Below are 27,101 nucleotides of genomic sequence, written 5' to 3'. Positions count from 1 at the left end.
GACTTGCATAAGCTAACGCCGAGTGAAGTGAGTAAAACCAAAAGAACAATATGTTCAATAATAACAGTATTGCAAAGATGGACAACTTAAAAAGTCTTGAGAACTATGATCAATGCAATGGCTAACCACGATTCTGGAGAGTAGATGATGAAGTATGCTAGGTCTTCACCTTCTGACAGGTGATGGATTCAAATGAAAAATGAGGCATATACTTTTGAATTGACCATTCAATTCTAATATTTGTCGAGTTTGAGTTTACATATTTTTTACAAAGTTCTTGTTTTATTTTTCCTTTCTTTCCCAATGGGGTGGTAGGAGAAAAAAATGATTTTTTTTGCTAATTGTAAAAATTAAGTTTTAACTTTAAAAAAGATTATATTTTATTCAAATTAACTCAATTCTATGCCTAGTTCTTTATTCAGCTATCCACAGAATGAGTCCACAAGATATATCAACAATAAAAATTTTGTTTCATGCTATGTTTTCTGCCCTATATTATAGATTATTATTCTTAAAAGAACATCAAAATCAGTAATGCAAATATCCTCTTTTTTTCTATGGGTCTCCACTCCCTTTCAGAGAACATTATGAAGCCTAAGTACCTAGTGATATACCGTTTACTAAATAATAACAATGTATCTGACACAGTTCATGGCTCATTGGGGCACTTAAATCAACTACATTCAATTTCAATGATATTTTGTATTTTATGTCCAATTTATCACAAAAGAGACATCAAAGAAATATACAATTTGGTAACTGAGTCACTAAACATTGCTCTAAGGTAAATGTTACAGCTATCTTACCGTTACAGCTATTTACAGAAAAGCAAAGCACAATATCTGAAATCACACAGCAAGTTAGTAAAATAATGACATTTCAACCAAGAGATCCAACTCCTTTTAAGTGTGATCCCTCCATCTTTTTATGGAGTTCGAATGGCTTCTACAATGCATGAAATGGCAAAAGAAGAAACAGTTCCATCATTGTTAGCAAGATGTAACGTAAAGGGCTGCATTTAGAAAAAACAGGAGCTACTTTTTAAAGTAGCTAAATATTTAAACTGAACCACTGCTTAGCACCATTTCACAACTTCCACCATTTTACCTTATCCCTTTAAAACAATCAATTAATGGATTCTGGTTGGGAACAGTTTGTTTACAATGATTTTTCCCTTTTAAATGAGAAACTTTGGCATGAGTAAGTCCAGATAATAATCTTAGAGGTCATCTAGTCCAACACCCTAATTTTACAGATGAGAAAACAGAGCTGCTGAAAGCCTGGAATAGTTAGAAGAGAAAATAAAATCCAGAACAGTGAGTATTCTCTCACTGTTGAAATAACTAACGTACAAGTTGTATTAGGAACAACTTCAAGAACCAAAATATTCTATTGCACACACACACACACACACACACACACACACACACATATACACACGCAGTTCTAAAAGTTTTTAAAAATTGTCCATGGGTTTTAGGTAATTTATCAATGGTGATGGAAAAGGTCTATTTTTTATTTTTATTCAGATGCCAAGTTTTTAGTTCAATGACCTGAGAGAGATGGCAAAAGTTGAAGCTCTCATTTGATTACCATGACAAACCTCTAACTACAAAATACTGAGCTACTGAGCTGCAGTGAAGAATGCCATGAAGTTTGAGAAATGAACAGTGTTTGTATCCAATTGAGTCTTCCTTCCCCCTATTATGCTAGTTTTATTCACATATGCAGAAACTCTAAATATACCATCATCTATGCTTCTTTAAAAAATCATAAGTTATTATTTGAGCTTTCTAAAAAAAACAATTACACATTAAAATGAATATATGTGCATTAAAGAGTATGATTAATAATGAATGATCAGAAGTAGACAAAGTAAATTGTACTCCAACAATTAGTTGGACTATCATCAGTCATATATGACCTGACTATCTTTGGAGTACCTGTCAGTCATGAGTTTGTCTGAGCTTGTATTTTGGATTCTAGCCTGATAGCACTAAAATGGTTTATTTATTACTATATTACTATAAACTTTATTCCTATAAATTCTATACCTGCAGGAAGAAGAGGAGGAAAAGAGATAGGATTTTTCCTTTGTACACCAATTTTTCCACTATCCCCTCAATCAATCCAAAGAATATTTACAATGAAATTCTTGAAGTCGATTTTGGTCTAACTATATCTAAAATTCACATGAGAAACTATCCAGACTAAAACAGGTTCTAATAACCCAGCATTGGGTCATTTATTTTGAACATATACATTTTTAAGTCTTTCTCCATTTATTACAATTCCCAAAGTGATGATGATATTCTACTTTATTTGCTTAGAATTTTCTAGTTAGAAGATCTTTTTGTATACATTATTTCATTTGATCCTCACAATTGTCCTTGTCGTAGCTGGCATAAGTATTGTTGTTTTCATTTTCCAGATGAGAAAACTGAGACTCCGAGATATTAAGTGCTTGTCCAACGAAAAGTCCTATCTTTTGCCTCCCAGTCCAGTGATCTTTCAGTATGCTCCATATCCACAAAAACATTAAATGATGACGTGGTGGGTATTGTGTTATGTAACGACGTATTCTTAACCTTATTCAAAATATAATGGTAACCGATATTTGTACAATAGTTTAACAAGCTGACATTCCATTATCAGTCATAAACAGTTTACGGAGAAAATACACATTGTCTCATTTGAGCCTCACAATAAACTTATGAGGTAGGTGCTAAAGATATTATTATACCCATTTGAAAGACAAGGAATGGAAAATTCAGAGAGATGGAGTGATTCCTCCTTGATTATACAACTAGGTATCAGAGGGGGGATTTGAACTGAGGTCTTTCTGACTCAGTTGTTGAAAGTGGCTAGAAGTACAGTTCTATAGCCAATGAATCATATTTTCTCATGAAACAGAACCTAAGGAGATACTGTCCAATTTTGTTCTTCTGATTTGAATAGTAAAAAGCACTGAATCTTTAAATCCTTTACCCGCCCTTTAGAATGACATATTATTCAACCCACAATCAAAAGATTTCACTATAATAGAGAAGAAAATATTTTGGAAATGCAACTCTTTCTTTAATATTTCCAAGAAGAAGAATTCATATCTGATAAAAGCAATACTTTTACTAATGTCATGTGCAAAAAAGGTACCATATAATTAGAAGTGAGTTTCGACAGAAAGACAGAAAGATGAGCAGTAAGGGAGATAATTAGTGCACTGTTATAATTAGAAAATACTTCTAAATCCCATGGTAACTGTGCTAGGAAAGGGACTCCCTCTGGTTAACAAATACTTTGCTAAAGTAGATTTTCCTTTTCTTTGTTTTCAAATGGAAAGTTTGAATTGTTTTCTTCTTAAAGAGAATTTTTTTTAAACATACTATAGTGAACCATAAACAGACGTGCTTCTACATTAGGGTTTTTATTATTAAAACAACAACACATATATCAGGATTTTTTTAGGAAGGCAATAAATGAGGAGTTCTAGCAGAATAGTGTACACACAAATACCAGGAGTCCAAGTAATCATCTTTTGTTAAGATGATCTTTCCAAAAGATTAATCATTTTTGTATAACAATAAACTTCAATATACAGAAAATCTAACTTTCTCATTAAAGCGTGATTCAAAATAAATGAATATAGATTAGGTTAAAAATCTATGAATACTAGGCAGAGTGAAAATGTTCAGGAAGGTACTTTGTTGGGAAAGAGGACAGAGAGTAAAGAGAAACATGGAAGAACATAAAGTATCTAGAAGATGAAAACTCCAAAATTAAATAAAAGCCTCAGATTTTTTTTTTTACTATATGAGAGTGATAATCTAAGCATTTGGGAAAAAAATCTTGATTTTTCAAATTGAATGTTTTAAAGTTTGTCTGGAAGCATGGCATGTTATTATGGTTGTATTTCTGTGGAAAACCTTCTTCAGGAATGGAACAATGGTATCCCACACAAATGGAACAGATTTGCACTTTAGTATTCAACAGTGATAGCCATGGTATTCCAGAAAAGGACAGATTATTAACTTTATCCGTACAAGAATATACTAAAGCAAACACCATGAAACCCATACCTTAGCAATGGAATCATATTTCAACCCTTTGCCAAAGCAAGATCCAAAGTATGTGCTGAAATAATGTATTAGTCAACGTAGGATTACCTAGAACAAACAGTGACATACAATGACATTGCTGAAGTCTACCTTTCAGCCGAAGAAAGGGAACAAATTGACTTCTGAAAGTAAACATAGTACTCAAAGTTCTTCCCCAAAACATGTCATTGAGACTCAGCAAAGCAGATACAATCTTAAAACACCACTCTTCTATGGGCTTCAGAGACTTTGGAGTTCTAGAGTCTATAGGCTGGGAGTGGTAGGGAACAAAAATAGGAAGCAGGGAAAGGGAGAGTTGGGAAGAACGTGGATAATATCATTATTTTTGTTTATTTAATATTGCTGAAATAACTTCAAGAATAGGGATTGTCCAATTAATTTATAAAAACTATTGAAAATGTTGAGAATTTGTTCTTTGAAAGATCTGTTACATAATAGAATGGCCTCCCAAGTGGAAGACCAGGGGAAGTCTGACCTATCATTAATAGGCATTCATTTTAGAGTTTGAGTTCGCACAATTCGCATCACTTTCTTGTCCTTGGACTAATTCTGAGTGGCCTGGTCTGGCCATGGGAGAATAAGCCAAAGGGAAATCTTGGCTTCATAGTATTTTTAGATTGCCTCATTCAAATTAATTTTTTTTTGGGGGGGGATGGATATTATGAAAGGGAATAAGGAGGAGGAGGGGGGAAGAGAGACAGAGAGACACATGCAGAGAGAGGCAGACAGATGGAAACACACACACAGAGAGACAGAGACAGAGAGACAGAGAGAGACAGAGACAGAGACAGAGACACAGAGAGACAGACAGAGACAGAGACACAGAGAGACAGACAGAGACAGAGAGAGAGAGAGAGAGAGAGAGAGAGAGAGAGAGAGAGAGAGAGAGAGAGAGAGAGATGCTGATTAATACCAGCAATGGGAATAGACATTTTTAGAAAGTGTTTTTAATCAGCTCCCCAGTACGGGGTTAACCAACTGTGTCAGCAGAACTAAATTACAGACTCAAAGAAAAGGAAAAAGCAAATAAAAAAGAGCGCAAGAGAGAGAATTTTTGAAACAAATTCAAACTGTCCCCTCCTGGGGGTAAGAAGCTAAAAGCAATTGAGGAAGGATCCTTGGCAGGAAGCCATGAACAAGTAAGCTCGATGAATGTAACAGCAGAAATAACAAAATCTGTAACACTTATCTGTCTGAATCGGGTTGGGGGAGGGGGAAGTGCTGGCAAACTGTCATAAAAACGAAAAGGTGTGAAAGATGAAAGTAGCCAAATTTCCACAAAGAAACCAAACAATAGCAAATCCAGTATATGAAACCAGATAATCAGCTTGAGGCAGAAAATGTTTCACTCATACCTAGGAATGTGGATAGTCTATAGGGTCCACCCAATAATTATTAGTGTTTAGAGGCAAGTCTATGAACTTGCAAAAGCACTGGGATCATCAAAATACTGGGTGATATAGTTGGGTGTCTATTGTAGCCATGGTAAACTTAGAATGTCCAATGGGATCCTAAATTGTAACATGCAACTTTTTTCAACCTTATCGTTTTTAACTCCTCAAATATGTGTGCTAATAAATGCCTCTTTTATTGATTTCTCCATTTTCTTAAGGTTGTTAGAGCTTTTTAAAAAATACAAGATTTTAGTTTAGATATTTAAAAAAATAAAACAAAATCCATTCTGGAATAGAAGTCTTAAAACACTTTTTAAGACATTTAAGATACTTCTTAAGATGCATTCTCACCTTTATTGGGATGTAAGAGCAATACCTAGCAGAGAAAAATAAAAATCTGTCCACACACTAAGAGTCTATGCCTATGAAAGTTCCGGGTGTAACATTCCTGAAATGACGTCAAACTTCAAAATGTGTGCCTCTTTGGATAGGAACCTTTCCTTTAATATTTAAAGGTAATTGACTGATCATTTTAACAAAAATACATCAAAGGTCTAGCAGAGCTACAATCGTAGAATTTGTCATAGAGCTTGGAAGGAACCCCAGAGATCACTAGTTCTGAATGAAGAAACTAAAGACCAAGATTATATGGCTCTTAAGTGGCCCAGTCAGGATTCAAATCCAAGTTCTCTGCCTACAAACCCAACACTGTTTCAGTATAATGTTATCAGGAGGGAAAATCTTATAAATGGGGTAACTCACTTTACCTATTTTTTTCCATTTATCTGTCAAGCAATATGAAGTTGTCATTTTCAAATTAAGAAAGTACAGTCAGTTTAAAATTACAGCAGAAAAATTTGCATGACCATTGAATGTTGGAAGGAGAAAGCTGAGAGATCACAAACCAATAAATAGCTTCATTTTTATTCACCTTCTTATAAGAAAATGGATACAAAAACTGGGTATCTCAACGAACTGAATTTAGAAAAATGAAATGACTGTATATAAATGTAATAAATATATATGTATATTTTAGATGTTAATAATTGTTATTGACACATTTCTTTCAATAAACCCAAATACCTCACCATTACAAGCTCTAAGATAGTCAGAAGGGTGAAATTTTGAATTTACATTTTAAAAATTAAACTAGTTCACTGAAATTGTATAAACATACATATGTGTGTAGAGGATAGACACATAGATAGATGATAGATAGATAGATAGATAGATAGATAGATAGATAGATAGATAGATAGATAGATAGACAGATAAATAGACATACACACGTAGGGAAATAAGTTTTGCAAAATGTAGTCCTGATTCAACTGCAAAGGCAAAATGTGGGTACTGTTTGTTTTGATGACCACTTTGTGTTTTTCTCCCCCTAAGACATTTCTGTGGTTGCATACCTTTAATGTTAAACACACAACTGTGTCATTAACGTAGACGACTGTTACAGCATGGCTTGTTGTCATATGAATACAGATACACTGTGATTTAAATTATGAGCTCTGATATATTTTTACTATATATAATAAAAGCCACACGCAAAGATGAGTCTAGTTCCCTGTGTGTCATATATCTATCTCATTTTTACTATATAATCATAGAATATTAAAACTGGAAGGAATCTTTGATATTATCTAACCCAATCACTTCATTTGTAGATGAGGAGACTGAGATCTAAGGGTTCTAAATGAGTTGCCCATATTTCCCAACAAGTTCATAAGAGAGGATTAGAATGTAGGACCAATGATCTTTCCATCAGGTCATGCTGCCATATATTTTGAGTGGTACTGCCACATACTTCCTGGATAACCTTGTTCCCCAAACTAATAGAGTTATTTTAGAAATGAAAACAAAATAAAACAAAACTAGAAAACATGATTATTGAAGAACATACCACTTACCTTTACAGTCTCTTAATATAGGCAAGTTAAATGGTTCATTATCACTTGGAATATGTCACTTACACTCAGAAAAGTGAATTGACAAAAAGTTATAAATGTTGAGGTAAGATTTCAGGTGGGTAACAAAACCTTGTAATGAAAGCAGTTTCCTTTCTAAAGTTACAGAAATACTGTTCTTCTGAAATTAAAGTTACTGTGGATCTTAGAGATGGTTGTTTTGTATCTATATAAGTAGGCATCAGAAGCAGGTATTGAATAGTCACTCAGGCAGCAAATGTACAAAATGAAAAATGTAGACAGCAGCAGGGAACGTGCTTATAAGGAAGCATGAATCAAGAAGGATTTCTGAACTAACCCCCCAAACCAAGAACAGAAACAGCTAAGGAATAAAACTTTAGAATAAAAGTAAACAAAGACAAACTAGAACTGGAAAAGAAGTGCTAGATAACAAATTTTTTTACAAGAACTATTTTAAGTTGCAAATGAAAATTGAGATGATCCAATGAGGGAGGCCACTCAAAGAATTGCAACTTGTTGCTTTTTTTTTTTAAGAACTTCGTCCATAAAATAATTACTTCTAGAATGTCTCTGTTAAGTGTACAGTGGACTATGTCTTGATCACAGTGGGTGTTTGCAGGATCAGAAGAAAATAAAGACTGATGTCAACTTGAACCCTCAAATCCCCAATGGGGTGTCTGTTTAGACTCTAAGATACTTTCTCACCTCCTTAAAAGGCCAGCTTCTGGGGATGAACAATGCTAATGATGACAGTTTAGAGGAAGTTTTTAAAATCTAACAGCAAATAAGACTGTAGTATCCTCTTTACTTATGTGATTTGGAGGGGTTCCTGAGGTCACTTATAAGAGATGGATGGAAACTACTTGAGGCCTGAGAGAAACAAAAGGAAAGGTTTCTAGGAGGCAAGTCACCAGAGTTGTACAAAGCTCTTAGCTGCTTTTTTTTTTTCATTTTTCCCTGAAGGAGGCTGAGAGGGCAACACTGAGAAAGGAATCTTACTGAGATTTCTCCTAACAAGTTACTCTGCCTTTCTGGGCTGGGTAGGGGAAGTAATTTGTTTTACAGATCACCATCTCACCTCCCTCCAGTTGATTTTGCAGGGTCTGCCCCCTCAATGAGAGGTGAGGTTCTGACTTTATGCTTTCCTAGGGAAGCAAGAAGAGAAGACAGCTTTTGGCTTCCTATGCAACCATGACTTGTAGATTAACAATCAAGAAAGAGAGATGGAAAGGAGGAAGAAGGGGAGGAAGGGAGGAGGAAAAGGAGAACGAGTAGACAGAGGAGCAGGAGGAAGAGGAGGAGGAGGAGGAGAAGAAGAAGAAGAAGGAGGAGGAGGAGGAGGAGGAGGAGGACGAGGAGGAGGAGGAGGAGGAGATCAAGATCAAGAAATTAAAGAAAGAAATGAAAGAGGGAGAAAAGAAAGACACAGGGTGGATAAAACGACTTCATAATTATACTCATTAAACTGTAGTGATGGAATGATTTCTCGAATAGATATGATTTCTGGAATAACAAAGGAAAGCTCTTTTTTTTTTCAAAAGGGTCTAATGTTTCTCTTTTGCCAACTTAGTGACATAAACTCTCTTAGCTCTCTCTTTTTTTCTTTCTCCCTTCATTGTTTCCTTCCTTACTTCTTCTCTCTCTTCCTCTTTTCCTTCCTTTTTTGTGGAGAATTATTTGCAAATGAACAAGATCAATGTTCAAATAGCTCTGTGGATCCATTTAGTAAAGTCAACATGCAATTATGAAAATGCTATGATAATGCACCCACAGATTCATATAGCAACACATTAAAAGAGGTGGTGGCCTGGGGTGAGTATTTGTATAATTCCCTTAGTAACTTCCAAGCTTCTTCTTTTCTCACAAAGAAATGTGGTTTTTCTCCCTTTTCTTCCTTTCCTTCTTCAAGCCACAAGCTCTTTCTGAGTTTCTCTCTCTTTATCTCTCTCTCATTTCTGTCTTTATTTCCCTCTGTCTGCCTGTTTCTGTTTTTGTCTCTGTGTCTGTCTGCCTGTCTCTCTGTCTCTGTCTCTGTGTCTCTCTCTGTGTGTCTGTGTGTGTGTGTGTGTGTCTCTCTCTCCTTCTCTCTCTCTTCCTCCCTCCCTCCTTCCCTCAATTAACAGATTCCAGAAACATGTGAGACTCGTCCCCAAACCTGCGGACCAGACTCCAAAGTGACATCGCCTTTCACTTGCCAGGTCCAGGCTGCCTGACCTGCACCAGGGACTGGGAAGGTGGGAAAGAAGAAAAAGAATTGAATTGGGACTGGGGTGAGGATCTGGGGACTGAGCCTTCACTTCTCATCTCTGGGTTACATCCTCAAGCTATGCAGACAGGGGTGGCAGCTGGTACCTGGGAGATGGAATTGCATTAATCCTCACACATTTTTCACACGGGCTCTAATCCCATTAGCACACCTGAAATAATAACGTCGGCGACAAATACCCCCTGTTTCCAGCTGTGGGCGGCACGGTGATAAGGGAGGAACGTTTGATGCAGCGCGGGGTAGTGAGATGAGGGGGAGGCAGACAAGGGAAAGGACATCTCTGACCTGGTGTGTTACTAAACCCTAAGCATCCCTTCAGCCAAGAACTTTGAGGAGGAGGGGAGCTGGGAAGCAAAGAGAGGGTGGAACCACGAAAGGTCTTCCCGGCACCATCCCTACAGGGTCCGTAGCCCTGTGGAGTTAAGTAAAGCAGGAGAACCAGGAAGCCAGGTGTGACTTTGGCCGGGGTGGGAGTGGGTAGCTAGTGTCCTAAGGGAAAGAAAGGGGTACAAGACCTTCCCTTGTCTTGGCTGGAGGGACTGGCTATACATTCGCAGAGAGTCATGCTCCAAACAGCAGGAGGAAGGAACTCAAGACGGGAGGGGTCGCGGGAGGGGGGAGAAGTAACCTGAGCTCGTATCTGAAAAAGTTTGGGACCTTATTCTCGCTCCCCCTTCCAGTCCCCTGCTTGCCTTAAACTTGGCTGCCTCGCAGTAGTTCTCCAGGCCTTACCAAGGACCTCAGTCGGAGCCTGGGGGGAGAATTGCTGAGAAAGGCATTGGTCAAGGAGTTGGGGAGGAGCAGAGACCGAACCTGTTCGCAGGTGAGGAGGGTCTTTTGTTTGGCCGCCTTCCTCACTTCCCACATTCTTGCAGTACTGCTGGGTGAAAGCTGTGTAAGATGGCAGACCCCTTCCCTGCCCTTCTGTGCGCACCAACACCAACACCGCCACCCCCCACCCCCACCCCCGCCCCATACACACACCCCACTCCTCCTTCTGAGCCGGAATTTGAAAGACTTAGAGCAGTAGGCAGCTAGTCAGATCCCTAAGTCCGGCCTGCACTCAGGCACAGACTGAGAAGAGCAAGACTTTCCACCTATATGCAAAGGGACACGGAAAAGGTCAAAACCAAAAACAACAGACCCGGAGGCGAGAACGTGGGAGGGAGAGGGGCAGAACTGGACTCAGAGAGTTGAGTCAAGCTCAGATTGCCAAGTGCGGGCAGTTTTTCTCCTCTCTCCTCCCAGAAAACAAATGGGCAAAAGGGGAATGCTTGCACGGGGACGTTTGCATGAATCACTTGGTACAGAAATCCAGCTTCTTAATTAAGATCCATAGAGATGTCCATTACACAAGATAAAAATAAAGTTATCCTTCATCAGATCAGGAGAAAGGGCATTCACTTGGTGCTGTCCCATATAGAGAAGCAATCTGTCTTCAGTGCAGTATCGGGTTCTTTATTTCATCTATTAGTTATAATCCTTAAAACTGACATTGACCCACGTCAGTCATGGAAGAATATTATTAGGTAATCATTGTGATATCCTTGAAAAATACCACAATCTATTTTTTTTTTAATTAAAGGAGAATAGGTAAAAGTTCTGTCTGCTATGCTTTGGAGGAAATTTACCTAGAAAAGAATATTTCAAATATGAAGAAGTGAAACACTATCTTTGCTTCAAGCAAATGCTTTGCTGTTCGTGGTTTTTCCTCTCTTCCATATTGTTTTAACAACTAAGATATTCGTTCCTCAAATACAGAAACACTGGAACTTTTGTTTTATTAGCAATTGAATGGGGAGAATCTACACCAGTAATTTAATTTAAAAGGAAAATTTCCCCTTCCTTCCCCAAATTCCCTCTACCAAAGTCTATGGATAAAAGCTGCAGCTTAGAGAGTCACCTGGGACACTGAAGGGCTAAGGGACTTGTCCAGGGTTATACAAGATATTTAAGAGTTGGAATTTAAGTCAAGTTTGTCAAGTTTTCCTGACTATAAGGAAGATATTTTGTCCACTTAGCCATGCAACCTCTCAGCAACTGGATAACAGCAAAAATGTACAGAAAGAGTTAATGTATGTAATATTTTGCCTAAAAGTTTTTGCAGAATATGTTCCCACATCTATCCAAGCTGGGATGTTAAACCTAACTCATTTGGTTTGCCTTTTGCTTTTATTTTTACTTATGGATTTGTACTAAATAGCTTACTACTTTCATTATTGATTTAGAATAATATATCAGAGGCATTCCTTTTTGTGAGATAACTCTTAAGTTATCCCTTAATTTGATTCTCAAATGTTTCTAGTCAGCTATAACTTTTTTGTTTGAATGTTAGGTGCCCCCCCCATAAGTACTCTACTAATAACTAATTCCTAATCGGTATACTAAACTTAAAACCTTTTTGAAGTCCTGTATAACAATTGAAACTATTCTGTATTTTCACTGTACAATCTAGTTTTTGTAAGAAGTGTCAAAATGAGAACTCATCATAAAGTTATAAAAAGGGTTCATGTTTTATTGAAAGTAGATTATTTAAGTATATTTCGACCTTATTTTAAGGATAAAATGTTCTAAACTGTCTCCTTTTGACTTATTAATTAAAAGTATCCTACAAGTTGTCATATGCTATTAAAATTAAATTAGCAAATTAGACTTAAGTAAATACTATTAATAATTTTCAAATTCATCTGTAAAACTGTCACATCTATGACAGCAACATGCCTTAAATAGAAATGCATATGTAAATACACAGGTAAGCATGTATATATGCATATATGTGTTTATGCATGTAAGTGTGTATACATACATATATGTATGTGTGTCTATATGTATTACCATGCTTCTGGCTTTGTTAAATACAGAATTACTATAATTAATATGTTGAAGCTGGATCTCACTTCCTTACTTCTTGAGAGCTTTATACAAGCCTACATATTGCTAGAGCTTTATAAATGTTAAACAATCATAACGTAAGTCTATTTAATATATTTTTAAAGTTTAAAGTGACTTCAACTAGCAGATGTTACATAAGGATATCTAACTATGAGGTTTGCCTACACATTTTGGCACTGATTTCCAAAACAGAGATGTTTATTTTTTGCATTTCTCATAAATAAAGTGGGACTTCATTGGATTTTGCAAACTTTTTATTTATTTTCCTCTCTCCTAAAGGTACTTTTCTCAATTAATATAAAACAGAATTCGTTATACTCCCTTGTTTTTCTATAGATTCCACACTATCCAAGAAGTCAAAGAATTTAACTTGGATGTCAATCCAGTTTTACTCCCAGCAAGTACATAATTTTTTTAGGATATTGTTTTTAGCAATAATATTTTCTTTTAATTCTGCTCATCTAAATTCTTTATATATATATATATATATATATATATCTTTATCAAGCAGTCTTTGTGAACACAAGCCAAGTTCAGGTAAAGCTTGGTTTTGTTTGCTTATGTTCTGTCCCTTGGATTTTAAAATATACTTCAATCTACCGAACAGCCTAATGAACCTAAGTTAATACTTGGGGGTACTTTTTTCCCCACTTAACAGCAAACTCCAACTCCAAAACATAACACATAGACCGAAACAAAGTGTTTCAGGAGTCGTGGCTGTAGTTTTTTCATTGCCCAGTAGACGGCACAAAAGATCTAGCCTTCGAATGCAAAACAATCGACCAGGGCTGTTGGGTTGGGTTGGTTTGTACTAGTACGTCGATCACTTTAAACAACCAGCACTGTATTTGTTTAGCAGCGAAGCATCTTAGTGCTAATGGCGACTCACCGATCTTTTAAAGTGGGGTGACGTTGAAAAGGATTTTTCTGAGAAACAGAACGACGAACTGCGGCTGGTGCTGAACACACTGCCAGTTAAAAATAAGTCCGGGAGGAAGAGGGTGGAGACGATATATTATTTAAAAGTTACGTTAACATTAATTACCTTGAAACTAGTTACGGAGTTGTTTGTGTTGTGTTTTTTTTTTTTTTAATTTTCATTTGTTTGGCGTTAGACAAAGTAAGCTTTGGAAAGTGAATCTATGTAGTTAGATACTGGGATTTTACATTGTTCTTGTATCCCTTTCTTCTACTTAGTATATAACTTCATCCAGAAAATGCAGTGTTGAGTTCGAAAGAGACTTTGGTACCTATTCACTTACACACACAAACATATATACTTGAATAGATATGTGTGTATGTGCAATATGTTCACACTTTTCCCTCTTATTTAGAGAGAAAGTTTATTGGGGAAGGGGGAGTCATGAGAAAGTTTTATAAATAAAGAAATCTCCTCCTACCTAAGTATGAATTTTGTTAAGATGAATCGCTGGGTTGCTTTGGTTCATTTTATTTTACTAAAAGCCTTGCATAACCCCTCCACTGCGCATTCACTGCTTATATAGAAGTTTAGGTGACAAAAGTGTGGGCTAGTAACTCATTTCCCAGTTAATTTTATTAAGAATTTATAGCAGTGTTTAGAAAGTTTTAAGACAACCGTAAATTTTATTAGGCATATTTTATTAAGCCCTCCATTTAATTAATAAAAGGCCTCTATAACTTCTGAAAATGTCAGAGCTGGTAATTATGTTAAACACTGTAGGGTTCCCCCTCCCCCTAGACTAAGATATTCTAAAGATTTGAAATAGAAAAAGTAGTAATGAAAGCTTTTTTTTTTTCATAAAGCATTTCAAACTTTCACATTATCTATTCAAAGTATAGTGACTTAACTATTTGCCTGTGACTCTTGGGTAGCCTAAACTGACCTCTTGTTGACTTCTGAACTGCACGCAGACCCTCTTTGTTTTCTGAAGCAGAAACCAGTAAACAAATCTCTAACTCCCTACAACCCTGTATGCATATGGACACTTAATTCACTTCTTCCTTAATCCCTACAGTTAACCCCCTTTCCTATCACCTTGCCAGATTTCCCTCTTTAATAGGTCTTTAAATACTTTATTTCACTTTTCTCACAGCTATTCATTAGCCCTGGCTTTTTGATACCTTTCTTGTCTCACTTCTAGCTCTTATCTATAGCATTCCTCTATTATCTCCACTACTTTTTAAATGTTTTCTTTAGGCTATCCCCAAGTCTTATTTCTGTTTTTTTGAAATGCAGATGTTAATGGGGAAGGAAGAGTGTTCTTTCTATTAGTGCTTTCCAAAGTACAAGCCTAATGCCTAAGCACATCAGGAAAACACAAAAAGCAATCACAACACTTAAAATGGCATTTAAAAGTCATGGTGGCATATAATAAATCCTTATCTTTAGGTGAACACAACTACCAAACTTAGATTGATTAAAAAGCTTTTGTTTATTTTGGGATGGCAAATACTGGTACATTCCACCTAATGAACGGGTTTCTTTCCTTTCAAGGGATTTAGATCTGACTCATCAATCGGAACTTTGGGGTTATCTCCTAACTTAGGATAAAGGCCTTTACCTACAAGTTCAAATTGCAAACTTTCTGAAAGTTAAAAGAGTAGAATTCGGAATGCATCACATTCTCTTCACCCTATCAGGGTGCCAAAGATGGTCACAGAAAAATACTCCCAGGCTTGCATTATCTCTCTAGCAAGGGCGGGGGGGGGGAGACCTAGTGATCAGCCAACTTCTGCCTCATCTCTTTATCCAGAAGATATGTTGGGATGGGAACTGTGGACAGGATTTGCAAAGCCCATTACTGAAACTTGGTGAGGACCAAGTGCTGGTGAACAGTTAGAAAAGGGGCTCACATTCTGGCTAAATAAAAAAGTTGTGTTGCCTAAAAAGGCAGCAGTTTGTAGTGAGTTGGAGATCGTTGCCGTCATAGGATACACATAAATGTCGCGGGTAGTTTACTGAGATAGTGTAGAACTGTCCGTTTACTTTTTCCCTTTTAATAGTTGATTAATTGCTGCCCAACTAGATTTTTTTTATGGCCAGTATATTGCAACTCTAGATGTCCTTAGTGCAATTTCTCTCAGCAAGTCCCAACTGTAATAACTGTTTGCTAATTGTAAAATCCTTATCCAGAATGAGGTTTGGGCAAACAATTTGTACTACTGTAATTACATTGTAAAAGTGTTGTAGTCCCTTGATTGTTCTGAATTAATCTTATAAAAGGAAGTTATGTTAGGTTCCTAATTTAAAGTGTAGTGGAAAATGAGTTGGAGATGAAAGTCAGGTCTGGGAAGGGGACTTTCCCAAACTAGTAAGATCTTTAAAAAAAAAAAAAAAAGAGGAGGAGGAGGAGGTGATGGTGGTGGTGGAGGAGGAGGAGGAAGAAGAGGAGGAGGAGGAGAAAGAAGAGGAGGAGGAGGAAGAAGAGGAGGAGGAGGAAGATGAAGAGGAAGAGAAAGAAGAGGAGGAGGAAGGAGAAAAAGAGGAAGATGAAGAAAAAGAGGAGAAAAAAGATAAAGAAGGCCAAAATGAAAACTAATATTTTTAATAAAGGATCTGTCAATAGGTATTTATAAAAAGTCAATGTAGAACATCTAAGCAACTTCATGCTGAATACTTGGGAATGTTTTGAAGTTTTAAAATTTTATTTAACGTATACTTACCTGGAAACATTTGCTTTCATTTCTGATAGGAACAACAACAACAACAACAACAACAAAAGGTCAAATTACTAATAAAGAAAAAAACAACAAATTCTTAAAAAAAATTTCTCCCCTCTGTTCTCCGTTCACTTCCCTCCCCAACCCATACCCAATCAAGACCCATACCCAACTGCTACTCCCTTTGTTTGAAACTGATCTGTCAGAAAACAAATTAAGGTGTTAACTGAGTGTGGGGTAGTGTTTTGTTCTTTTGTTTTTGTTTTTTGCTTTTTAGACCCCATCTCTCAGAACCATAAAGAGCAACCATTATCCAAGTCCAAATCACAGCTCTTTTCTCTATGGTGAATTTTAATCTCACACACTCTCTCTAAACTCATTTAGGGATCGTTACATCTCATATGTGAATATTTTACTGTGTGATTTAGCACTTTTCTCTTCCACACAACTAGACTAATCTGATCGAAGACAAATCTTCTCTGAGACAATTCTCAAACACCTAGTGACCTGATCATTTGAAAGTGAACTCAGGTATCTATCTGCTGGGGCAGTTGCTTTGTGTTGCCAGAAGAACCTTCGAAGGCTTATAGTACCAGTTCCCTCCTCATGGTGCTTCTGTGGTTTTATAAAACCACAGCATCTTTACTGCATTGAAGCCCCTAATACATGTCTCCTAAGAGTCTGGAAGAACTTTCCATCTTCTCCTGAAACTGTATTTCTAACACAATGTTTGGGTAGGAAGTACAGATTCTCTTTGGTTACTGGTAGTAAATTTTGTTCGCTTTTTACTAAACACTGTGGCCTAATTAAAGAAGGTGTAGGACAGCGAATGGATAACTCTGAACAATGTTAAGAGAAGACTTTACCAAAAGGGGGGGGGGGGAGCATCTTAAATCTAGTCTTATGAAAATTTTAAAAAAGGAAAATGTCACCATACTAGAAATACACTTTTCAAGTAGTGTACGTTCTTTCGAAGTAAATACATCTAGGCAGAGCGTTTAGAATGTTAAGTGGCACAGACAAAAAGCCAATGTTGAGCCTCTCAGCTCGCTCGAAAATAGAGAAGGAAAAGAGAGGGAGAGAGAAGGGGAGACGGAGAAAGGGAGAAGTAAAAAAAAGGAGAGGGACAGAAAGGGAAAAAGAGAAAAGAAAGATAATGTCTCAAATAGACCTTAGAAATGAAATTCTTCATTATTATGTATTGGATAGATTGAAGGCATGAAATGTTGCAGAGGGCATCTTTTCCTATGAGAATGCTAAAAATACAGTATATCACGGTACCTTATATAAAGGAGAAGGAACTGATGCTTGCTCTGTTTTTTCCCCACAAATCCCAGATAAACCAACTTATCAGAAACTTCGGAAGCATTCTCCCTATTTAGATATTGTCTTGTACTTTGCCCATAAAGAGCTGGAATGAACTTCCGTTTTATTTATTTTAAAGATTCCTACCTTCATTCCATAAACTGTGAATTCGGTCTCAAACAGAAGGATACCCTTTAGTTTTTTTCTCGCATCCCTCTCTTCATCCCAAATTCCACCCTCGACCCTTTTTTTAAGCTAGTGTGTGATTAGAAAGTAGTAGCTGCTTTGGGAAGGCTAGGGAAACGAGCGAAAACACTTCGCTTCTGGAGAACTTAGTCTTTCGGCCCCCGCCTGTGTGGGAATAAGCGCTAGCTGTTTGCACTCCCCGCAGATCGAAGCTCCCTGCTGATCGATTATTTGATAATTGATTTTCCCCCCAACCAATGCACGGTTGTCTTCGGGAAAGACGTTTCTGATTGGACCAACCCTCCTCCACTGCTGCCTACCGAGATTTGGGTGAGCTCATTTTCCAACATACCGCAGGGGGAGTTTTCTTAGAGGTTTGGGTTTGGGGGTGGGGAGGGGGGGGGATGGATCCTGCGCTGAAAAGAACCCAGAGCCCTACTTAGATGTTAAGGTTTTCAGCTTGTTCGTCGAATTGCTGTGCAAAATCTCCTCAGATTAGAACCAAGTGGAAGGAAAAATAAAAACGGATTTCGGGGGCAGGGGGAGGGGGAGAAAAAATAAGAAAAACCCCAAGACATCTATATTTAAGGAAGGAGGGGGATGCACCTAACTGGTTGGCTGACTCCTAAATGTGTATGAGACTTTGTTTTAGTTTCAAATTTCGACTCGGTTCGGAAAGGTGTTTATTTCTCTCCCAAAGCAGAGAGTTGAGGGTAGAAGAAAGGAGATGTTGAGAACGGCTGGAGAAGAACTCGCCGTGATCCGGGCTCAGGCGGGTTGGAGGGTGTTAACGGGGAGAAGTGGTAGCCTAGGCTGGAGCGCTGTCCGAGAGTTCCGTGCGGGGGGGAAGGGGGGGGGGTGGGAAGCTCTCTCTAGTAGACAAAGGCGGCAGGGGGAGGCATCGACAGGCTAGGAAAAGACCGGCCCGGGTCTTCGGCAGACGTACAGTGGTCTGGGCTGAAGGGATAGCTCACGCAGTCGGGAGTCGGAAAAAAATAATCACCCCTAGGAGAGCCAGCCAGCCCGGGCTCTGCAGCTAGCTTTCTTCAGCCGAGTCTTGTTTATATCTTCGGCGATCATAAATAGCTTAGTGTTTGTAAACATGCACTGGGGGCAGATTGCTTGTGCTCATCTCATTGTTTCGGTCCCTCAGTCACTTAGCAATGTTAGAAGCGTAACGCTCTGGGGGAGGCAGCAAGCTGGAGCGGGGGTGTGAGTGGAGGGGGTGGGGGGACGTGTGTGGGGGATGGTATGAGGAACGAAAATGGGAAGGCTTAACCATTCCCCCATTTTCTGCCAGACGATCGATCCCTAGGCGTCTGGGGGTAAAGATCTTCAAAAGGCAGGGATTTATATATATATATATATATATATATATATTTTCCGAGCAACATGAGACTCCCTTCTAACCTCCCCTCCTTTCTCTTCTCTTTCTCCTCTCCGCCTTTCTATTTTCGGGCGCGAGGTGGGGAGGGGGGGTAGTTCTCAGGGTTAGGTCACGTCAGCCACAAGAAGAAAAAAATAGTACCAGACCCCGATAATTTCTAGGAAAGTAATGAACCTCTGGAAAATAACTCACAAGGCTGACCAGTGTGAATTTTCAGTTTGTTTTACTAGAATGACTGCAGGGATGGGGTGTTTGAGAGGGAGGAAAGGCTAGAAATATTAAGAAAAAAAAAGCAGCCACAGTGTACGTGTGTGTGTGTGTGTGTGTGTGTGTGTGTGTGTGTGCGCGTGCATGTGTGTGTGTGCATGTGTGTGTGCCTGACTGCCTGCCTCTGCGTTTTAATTGAAAGCTTCTCGGTCTCTCCAAAGCGTCGAGCACTCGGTTCACCCACCCACCCCTGCAGTGGATGTTAGTTGATGCAGCCCAGTGCATTGTGTAAGACGCGACCTGTTATGGCCACCACTACTTCCGGGTTCTAGCATTCTGGTCGGAATCCACCTCTCCGCCTGTGCAACACACACTTTACACACGCACGGGGACTGGAAGCGGGCAGCATCGATCGTGGCTCCTTTAAGACAAACTCAGACAGACATTTTTTTAACCCTCCTCCTCTAATCTCTCTCCAGTGCAGCAGAGAGAGAGAGAGAGAGAGAGAGAGAGAGAGAGAGAGAGAGAGAGAGAGAGAGAGAGAGAGAGAGAGAGAGAGAGAGAGAGAGAGAGAGAGAGACTGATTAAGAATTAGGACTGATACAAGGAAAGCGAGCGCTCTATCTTTGTGCAGTTGAATATTAACATTTGAAGTGCTCTGATCAGTGGAAGAGACACAGAGCGGATCATCATTCATTCACCACGTTGACAACCTCGTCTGTGATTGACAGCTGGAGTGGCAAAAAGCCATGAGATTTGTTAGTTGGGTTTGAGGGGCACTTCTTTTCTTTTTTGAAAACTGATTTGGGGGTAAAGAAGATCTGCTTTCTTACCCCCGCTGCTGTATTGGAAACGGGAGCGCTTTTATGCTGAGTTATTATCTCTACCGCTTCCTTCAGGTCCAGTAGACTGAAGATTTGGGACCGATTGATCACGTTGCTGGAGACTTTAAAGGATTTTTTTCATCGTTGTTGTTGTTTTCCGGGGGAGTTTGCGTTTTTGTTTCTTTCCACACTGGCCTTAAAGAGGATATATTAGAAGTTGAAGTAGGAAGGGAGCCAGGCAGGCCGATGGCGCAAAGGGTACGTATTAACAAAATTATGGAACTCCAATTGTGAGATAAAATTGAAACGTGGCTGACAGAAACATTGCAAAAGTTTTCTTTCTCTCTCTTGAATGAGGCCCTTAAAGCGGTGATCTGAAGTGGGAGGATTTATTTATTTTTATCTATGTACTTTTCCTATGTTACTTATATTTTATTGATTCTATCAAACCATGGAGTCAAGCTTTCTGTAGATTCATGACTAGAAGCTATAGAAATGAAAATGCAAAAATCAGTCACTGGATTTTTAAAATAAGTAATTAAGATATAACAAAAAATATAATTTGGAGATCTTTTAAAAGTTTTTTTTTAGGTTTAAGCTATTTTAATCTAAAATATTCATTTAAAACTTGAATGTGTTACTAGTTGTGTCCATCTGGGATGTTTCATCAGAAACATTTCACTTTTAAAAAACAAATTATTTTGTGTAGTGGGAGTCCTGTGTTTTGTAGTAAGAACACTTTCTTCAATGAAGAAACAGATTTAAAATTTGCATGGATTTTTTTTTTTAAAGAAGCTCCCCAACGCCGTAAGCTTAGCTTTTTCCTTTAATGGTCAATGCTAAGCTCACACTATCTACTTTTGAAATATAATAATAATTTGCTAAGTGTTAGTATATGCATAGAGATTTGGAGAGACTAAAGCGAGACAATGGCTACCAAACTCAAATAGTTCCATTAAAGAAAAGGAGGGACACAAAAAGGCTTTCTTTGCATAAATGGTATTACTGCTTTCTCAAAGCACTATTTGCAAAAGAAAGTTAGTTACCAGCCTGACACATTTTCCTTTACTCTTTTGGTTCAGGCAAAAGTCAGCATTCTTAAAAACTCTTTTCACACCTCTGCTTTAAGAAGATGAAGGTGGCAGTTCCTCTTTTCTTTGAGAATCAATTTAACTCTCGGAACCTCAGACTCTTGAAGGGGGTTCCTTGAGAAAAAGTACTTAGAAATTTAAAGTAGCTAAGTTTCACAAAACCAAAATCAAAGGGGGAGGGCAGTCAATTTGAAAGTACTTTCTCTCCAATAAGGAACTGTTGACATTTTTTCCCCCTGTCTGTGCTTTTGAATTTAGGTAATAAACTGATGGGGAATATACATGTGTACCTGACTTCTCATCCGTGGGGAAGTTTGCCACAGAAAAACTTTTAAAAATAACAATAATAAGGAACTGCATGAACTAATGGCATTACCTGTCTTTCCCCTGTGAAAATAGTGTCCAGTTCCAAATTCGGTTCTAACATGTACAGCTCTTTTTTCCTAAGTTTTAACTAACAATTGTGCTTCGCAGTTTTGCTCAGTGTCGCTGAGTTTGTAGTGAAAATGGACAGGGGCGGGGGGGGGGGGGGGGGGGGGGGGAATGAGGTGGCCTCTAGGACAGCCTTTTCGAGCACATAGTAGGAGATAAAATGAGAGGCGTAGGTGAATTCACGTGCTAGTTAGAGGTAACTATTCCTTCTTAACTTTTTTTTTTTCTGTTATGGAGGGGGCTGTCGAAACTAGCCAGTTTTGTAGCACTGTCCCGGCATGTTTTATTATTGTGATTTTAAATTTCCTTCTAGAGGCACTTTAATCTTCCATTTTCCAGGAGGACTCTCTTCCTTCCTTTCTTCTTCCCTCCTTCCTTCCTTCTTTCTTTTTTATTTCTTTCTCCTGTCTTTTTTTTTTCTTTCTTGTGAAGAATACCGAATTCCTAAATTAAGAGTGGAGGGAGATGGCTTATCGCTGAGGTGCCTCTAACGGCTGATCTTAATTTTAGTAGCAACAGTAAGAACGGCAATAATTTTAAAGTCCCACCTTACAGTTCTAGATAGAGCGAATTCCTAAGTAATCCAGATTCAACTGACTTTATACAAGATAGATGCCGTCATAACCCTTGCCCTGCATTTTCCCATATGACTGATTGGCCTTCTGAACCTTGGTTTTTTTCCTGTCTGTCATGCAGTACGACGATTTACCCCATTACGGGGGGATGGATGGAGTAGGTATCCCCTCCACGATGTATGGGGACCCTCACGCTGCGAGATCCATGCAGCCTGTTCACCATCTGAATCACGGTCCTCCTCTGCACTCTCATCAATACCCGCACACAGCTCACACCAACGCCATGGCCCCCAGCATGGGCTCCTCTGTCAATGACGCTTTAAAGAGAGATAAAGATGCCATTTATGGGTAGGTACGACTGGCATCAGGTTTACTAGATGAGATGCTATTAATCCCTGATTTGCCTAGCTGTTGGTAAGCCATTGAACTTCAGGTTGTAGGTAAATATCTGTGACCTCGAGTTTCATTTTAATTGCATGCAATTTTGTGGAGCCGTCTTACCTCCTCTCCCCTTTACCCCATCACACTGTACCCAAAGCTGAATTTTTCATTCAAGTATAGTTATTTTGTAATTGGTATAATGCTAACTGTATGTGAAAAGTTGTCCGAAGGTCTATTTGTTCAATGGAGACCCTGGTTCTAGTTCTTGCTCTTCCTTGACCGGAGAGGTGCGATTTAGGTTCATAAATCGAGGCGCCTTTGTTTTTGATAGAAAGTTTTTTATCTCTGAAAACCTTAGAGAATCTGATTGCTGTGATTTGCTAATCTTACTCAATAAGCATAAATTCAGTCTGCCACTATTAACAGTGGACAAAATGAGGAAATGTGGTTACAGAATTTAAAAAATATATATTTTGGATATGTGTGTTTATCCACTGTTTCTTAGGAGAGGTGCTTTCGGTGAACTGTTAAAAAGCAGAATGAAAGTTTTAGTCATTTAAACTCCTTATGTACGAAGATTAAAATTAAAGGATTGAGTTTGAAGTGTGTAATGAAGTGGATTTGGATGCTTTGGGTTAGCAATCTTTGGTTGATTGGGGTGGTGGTGGTTGTAATTTGTACACTGTTCTCTAATGTCAGCTGATTTGGCATTGAGCTGTATTCTTTATCTTATTCCTTGAAAGTTCATTTATGCGTATTGTGCACTAGTGAAATTTAGATTTTTTTTTACTCTGTGGAAACTACTTGTATTTTAATATATTTTGCACACATAATTTGTATATGAATCGCTCTCCACTGTTTACTCTCTTATTCCTTTATCTTCTGGTCACAAATCTGAAGGATTTGTTTTGAACTTCAGTGTTCCTCTTCGCAGCCTTCTTGCAATTAGTTTAGAATGAGGACAGAAAACTAGGGCGGGGGGAAGCTTTATTGTTGGAACCCCCCTCCCCACCAGACTGTTAAATTACATACCAGGCCGTGAGAGCTAATAAAATACTCGAAACACCTTCCTGGCCATTGGAAAGGGGTTTTTCATGAGCTAAGATAAGCAAAATTCGGGCCACTTGCTTTATCTTCGGGAAACTGTGTGGCACTACATAGCTTAAAGGAAGGTTAAAAGTAGATGGAAAGTAACTTTCTTTTCGTGGGGAGGTGGGACAGGGGAGGACAACTGTGGGATGAGCCAAATAAGAGAGCTTCCTGCTATCTGAATGCCACTGAATCAATCCAGTGTATCACTTGAGCAATCGGGATAGAGTCGGTGCAGCAGCCAGAGCGGTCCGCTTTTCGAAGTTAGCAAATCCCATTGGAACACTAAAATTACCGATGCATTGGGATTTGCGCGTCCGCATTTGAGTAATCTATCTGACCAAGCCTTTCCAACACCCCTACCCCCACCCCCTTCCCCTCCAGAAAGTCCTGAATTTGGAAGGGAGGGAGGAGGGATTGTGGGGGTAGCAAAGTTAATTCAAAATGGCTGCTGGAACCGCTTTGGTTTTATTCTTAGCAAATGTTAACAATTTCTCTGGCCAGATATGCTGAAACGATCCTCAGATACAGTCCATGACTCAGGGCCTTCGACTTCAGGTCTCTCGGTTGAAGGGTAGGTGAGAAGTAACGGGGAGGCGTGGGGGAGGGGAGAAGGCAAAAAAAGGGTGGTGGGGATTTGCTTCTAGCTCAACTGGATATCTTTCTTGGGAGCCTTTTCCACTGATTTTTAGGACTAACCACCTTCTTGTTTGTGACTGTTGTATTTTCTTGCAGACACCCCCTGTTCCCTCTCTTAGCACTGATTTTTGAGAAATGTGAATTAGCTACTTGTACACCCCGCGAGCCGGGGGTAGCAGGCGGAGATGTCTGCTCCTCAGAGTCTTTCAATGAAGACATAGCAGTGTTCGCCAAACAGGTCAGCAAAAATATAATACACCTCCCCCCAAAGAAAAGATAAAAAAGTAACAAGTCAACAATTTATCCTAAACTATGCGTGTTTCAGCTGTTTAGAGATGTTCGAAATGTGTGTCCTTGCCAGTGGTTATTTTTTTAAAAACCATCCAGATTTTACTTCCACCGGCTACTCTTTCACCCCACCTCATCTCCCCCCCACCCCAGGAAAGCCAACATGGGAAGCTCTCTAAATACAATGATGATGGTGGTGGTGGTAATAGTGATGGTAAATTGTAAGGTCACTGATTTTTACTTTGTGTGAGATGTGCAGCTTTCTCTAGATGGACCGTGGCAAGATAGGAGTAAAGAAGTAGATCAGTTGGTATTTTCGGCTTATTGAATACATCATTTAAGTGTTTCTGTGATGTACATACCATCTCTGGTCGAGTTTTGCACTGGAGATTATATAATAGACCCTCGACAGTGTAATGAAGCAAAAAAACGAAATGCCTTCATTTTTGGCTTCCAGATTTTCAAATATGTTTTTCCCTTTCCCCTTCTTACTTGTATTCAGATTCGTGCAGAAAAACCTCTATTTTCTTCTAATCCTGAACTGGATAACTTGGTAAGAGTTGACATCCTTTCCTTCTTCCCTTGCTCCTTCCTTCTCCCCACTCTGACCACCTCCCCCAACCTTAGACTCGCTTGCTTTTCTCTGAGAAACCGAAGCTTTCAAAGCATTTACCGGCTCCCCATCCCTCAAACCCCCATTCAAACGTTCCTGTTTCATGGATATTTTTAATTACTAGCGATAGATAGAGTGCGGCGATTGCGGGTAAATAAATTCACAGAGATATCTAGTGAGAGCTGAGCCCTTTCCAAAGGCAAGCATTTGTTTTTATGACAGCCTAGCTGCATAGCTCCATAGCTCTAATCAGGGCTGGGATTTATCTGAGAGTCTTTCAGTGTGCACTCAAAGTTTACCAATTTTCTCCTAGCCCTCAAAAGAACTTCACTCTAGATATGGCTCGAACAATCCTTTAGACTGTAAAGTTCTGCAAAAGTTTTTAAATGTAATAAACCAAAACTTTTTATGCTTTTGAAATATCTTCTCTTTTCTCCTTCTCCGGAAATCATAGTCATGGATAGATGACACTTTGGGGGAAATTAGGGGGAAAGAAAAGTAGTGGGGGAGGGGAGTGTTTATGATCCTCATAATTTAGGCACTGCATTATTGTGTTTGTTTAAATTTTTTTTAAGTAAAATAAAATCTCTAGCTTGTACAAAGTCATTGCTATTAAATGTTAGTGTTATCATCATAAATCAAAATAAGTCTATTTACTGGGAGAACAGTCAGATTTTAGATGACAGCAGTGACAGTTGTAGTATATTCTGAAATCCAGAAATGGGATGCTCATACTTTTTGTATCTTTACAGATGATCCAAGCCATACAAGTATTAAGGTTTCATCTGTTGGAATTAGAGAAGGTAATTTCTACACCCCCCCCCCCCCCCCTTCTCCCCCACATAAGGTTCAGAATTGTTGAAGTTCAGGCTTCTGGTAAATTTGCATAAATGTCTTTCTTTCTGCTAATTAGTGTCAAGACCAATCTTAGCGTCCATTTCTCTTCTCAGTTTAATTACAATTTCAGCCACTAGAACTGGGATCAGAAACCACCCTGGCCTTGTGTTCATCCTAATACCTTTCTGGCTGTGTATAAATAGTTGCAATTCTCTGCATCACAGCTGATATTCTGAATGCTGCTTCTTGTTTGTTGTATAAGTTATGGTTCTGAAAGGTCTAACTCTCACTGTCTTTCCTTTCTTTTCTCCTCTCCTTTCTGCAAGAACTTTTGTTTAGTTTTTGTGAGTTTCTTATAGATGTTTTAAGAGCAGTCAGGTCAGAGATTGAGTACTGGGAAGCGGCACAGAGAGAAGGAGGGGTTGGTGAAATTCTGGGAGATGGTGAAGGAGGCTCATGAAATGTTTTGCAGAGACAAAGCAGAGTCGAGAGTTGTATGAATTTCTTGAATCCGTGAACATTGCCCTCACCCACCTTCTCATGCAAGGAAGGGTGCAAAAGAATGCAATTTTATTAGCTATTCTATAAATATCATCAATACATGCTTAATGCACTCTATTTCAAACCAACATTAACATACAAGTACAGGAGTTTCTTGTGAATTTTTACATATTAGTGATAGCTAGGCCTGTGAGCTAACTTACCTCAACGCATTTCGAGGCATTTAAAAAATCTTGGGAAAGTTTCTGTGAGTTCCTGGAGACAAAGTAATTTCACTCTTTAAAAAAAATAAATACCCTGAAATATATTTTGTAGCAGTGGAAACCCCTTATAAAAATACATTGTAAGGACTTTGGATGTATTTATATGACACTGAAGTGCTGCAACTAAATCCTTTAACAAAAATAATTCTATCCTTAGTTCCTCTTAGAGAAGGGTTTATGATTAAATAATTGTATGAAATTAAATAGTTTACCTTAAGTGTCACCCACTCAGGTCACCTCTCT

The 27,101-nt window shown here is 38.5% G+C and overlaps 1 protein-coding gene and 1 long non-coding RNA gene across 8 annotated transcripts in view; both read left to right on the top strand.

Annotated features, from left to right (window-relative positions):
• The window catches only part of LOC140520925 (uncharacterized), an 83,399-nt gene extending 80,660 nt beyond the window's left edge, over nucleotides 1-2,739 (top strand). Inside the window, exon 4 of the long non-coding RNA XR_011972713.1 lies at nucleotides 2,432-2,739. This is a non-coding gene — a long non-coding RNA (uncharacterized lncRNA). The remainder of the gene's footprint in view (nucleotides 1-2,431) is intronic.
• Nucleotides 2,740-19,546: 16,807 nt separating this feature from the next.
• The window catches only part of MEIS1 (Meis homeobox 1), a 158,373-nt gene continuing 150,818 nt past the window's right edge, over nucleotides 19,547-27,101 (top strand). For 5 of the 7 annotated variants that reach the window (XM_072635386.1, XM_072635391.1, XM_072635385.1 and 2 more), the window contains exons 1-5: nucleotides 19,547-20,407; nucleotides 22,369-22,595; nucleotides 24,453-24,594; nucleotides 25,147-25,197; nucleotides 26,010-26,060. In XM_072635386.1, the coding sequence (XP_072491487.1) occupies nucleotides 20,396-20,407; nucleotides 22,369-22,595; nucleotides 24,453-24,594; nucleotides 25,147-25,197; nucleotides 26,010-26,060 (483 nt within the window). In that variant the 5' untranslated portion in view covers nucleotides 19,547-20,395. Of the gene's footprint in view, nucleotides 20,408-22,368; nucleotides 22,596-24,221; nucleotides 24,292-24,452; nucleotides 24,595-25,146; nucleotides 25,198-26,009; nucleotides 26,061-27,101 lie in introns of all 7 variants that reach the window. The other 2 variants (XM_072635392.1, XM_072635387.1) reach the window with 1 other exon arrangement.

The sequence above is a fragment of the Notamacropus eugenii genome, chromosome 1 (genome assembly GCF_028372415.1).
Source record: "Notamacropus eugenii isolate mMacEug1 chromosome 1, mMacEug1.pri_v2, whole genome shotgun sequence".
In the NCBI taxonomy this organism is placed as follows: Eukaryota; Metazoa; Chordata; class Mammalia; order Diprotodontia; family Macropodidae; genus Notamacropus; species Notamacropus eugenii.
This window is presented reverse-complemented; position numbering and strand designations above follow the sequence as displayed.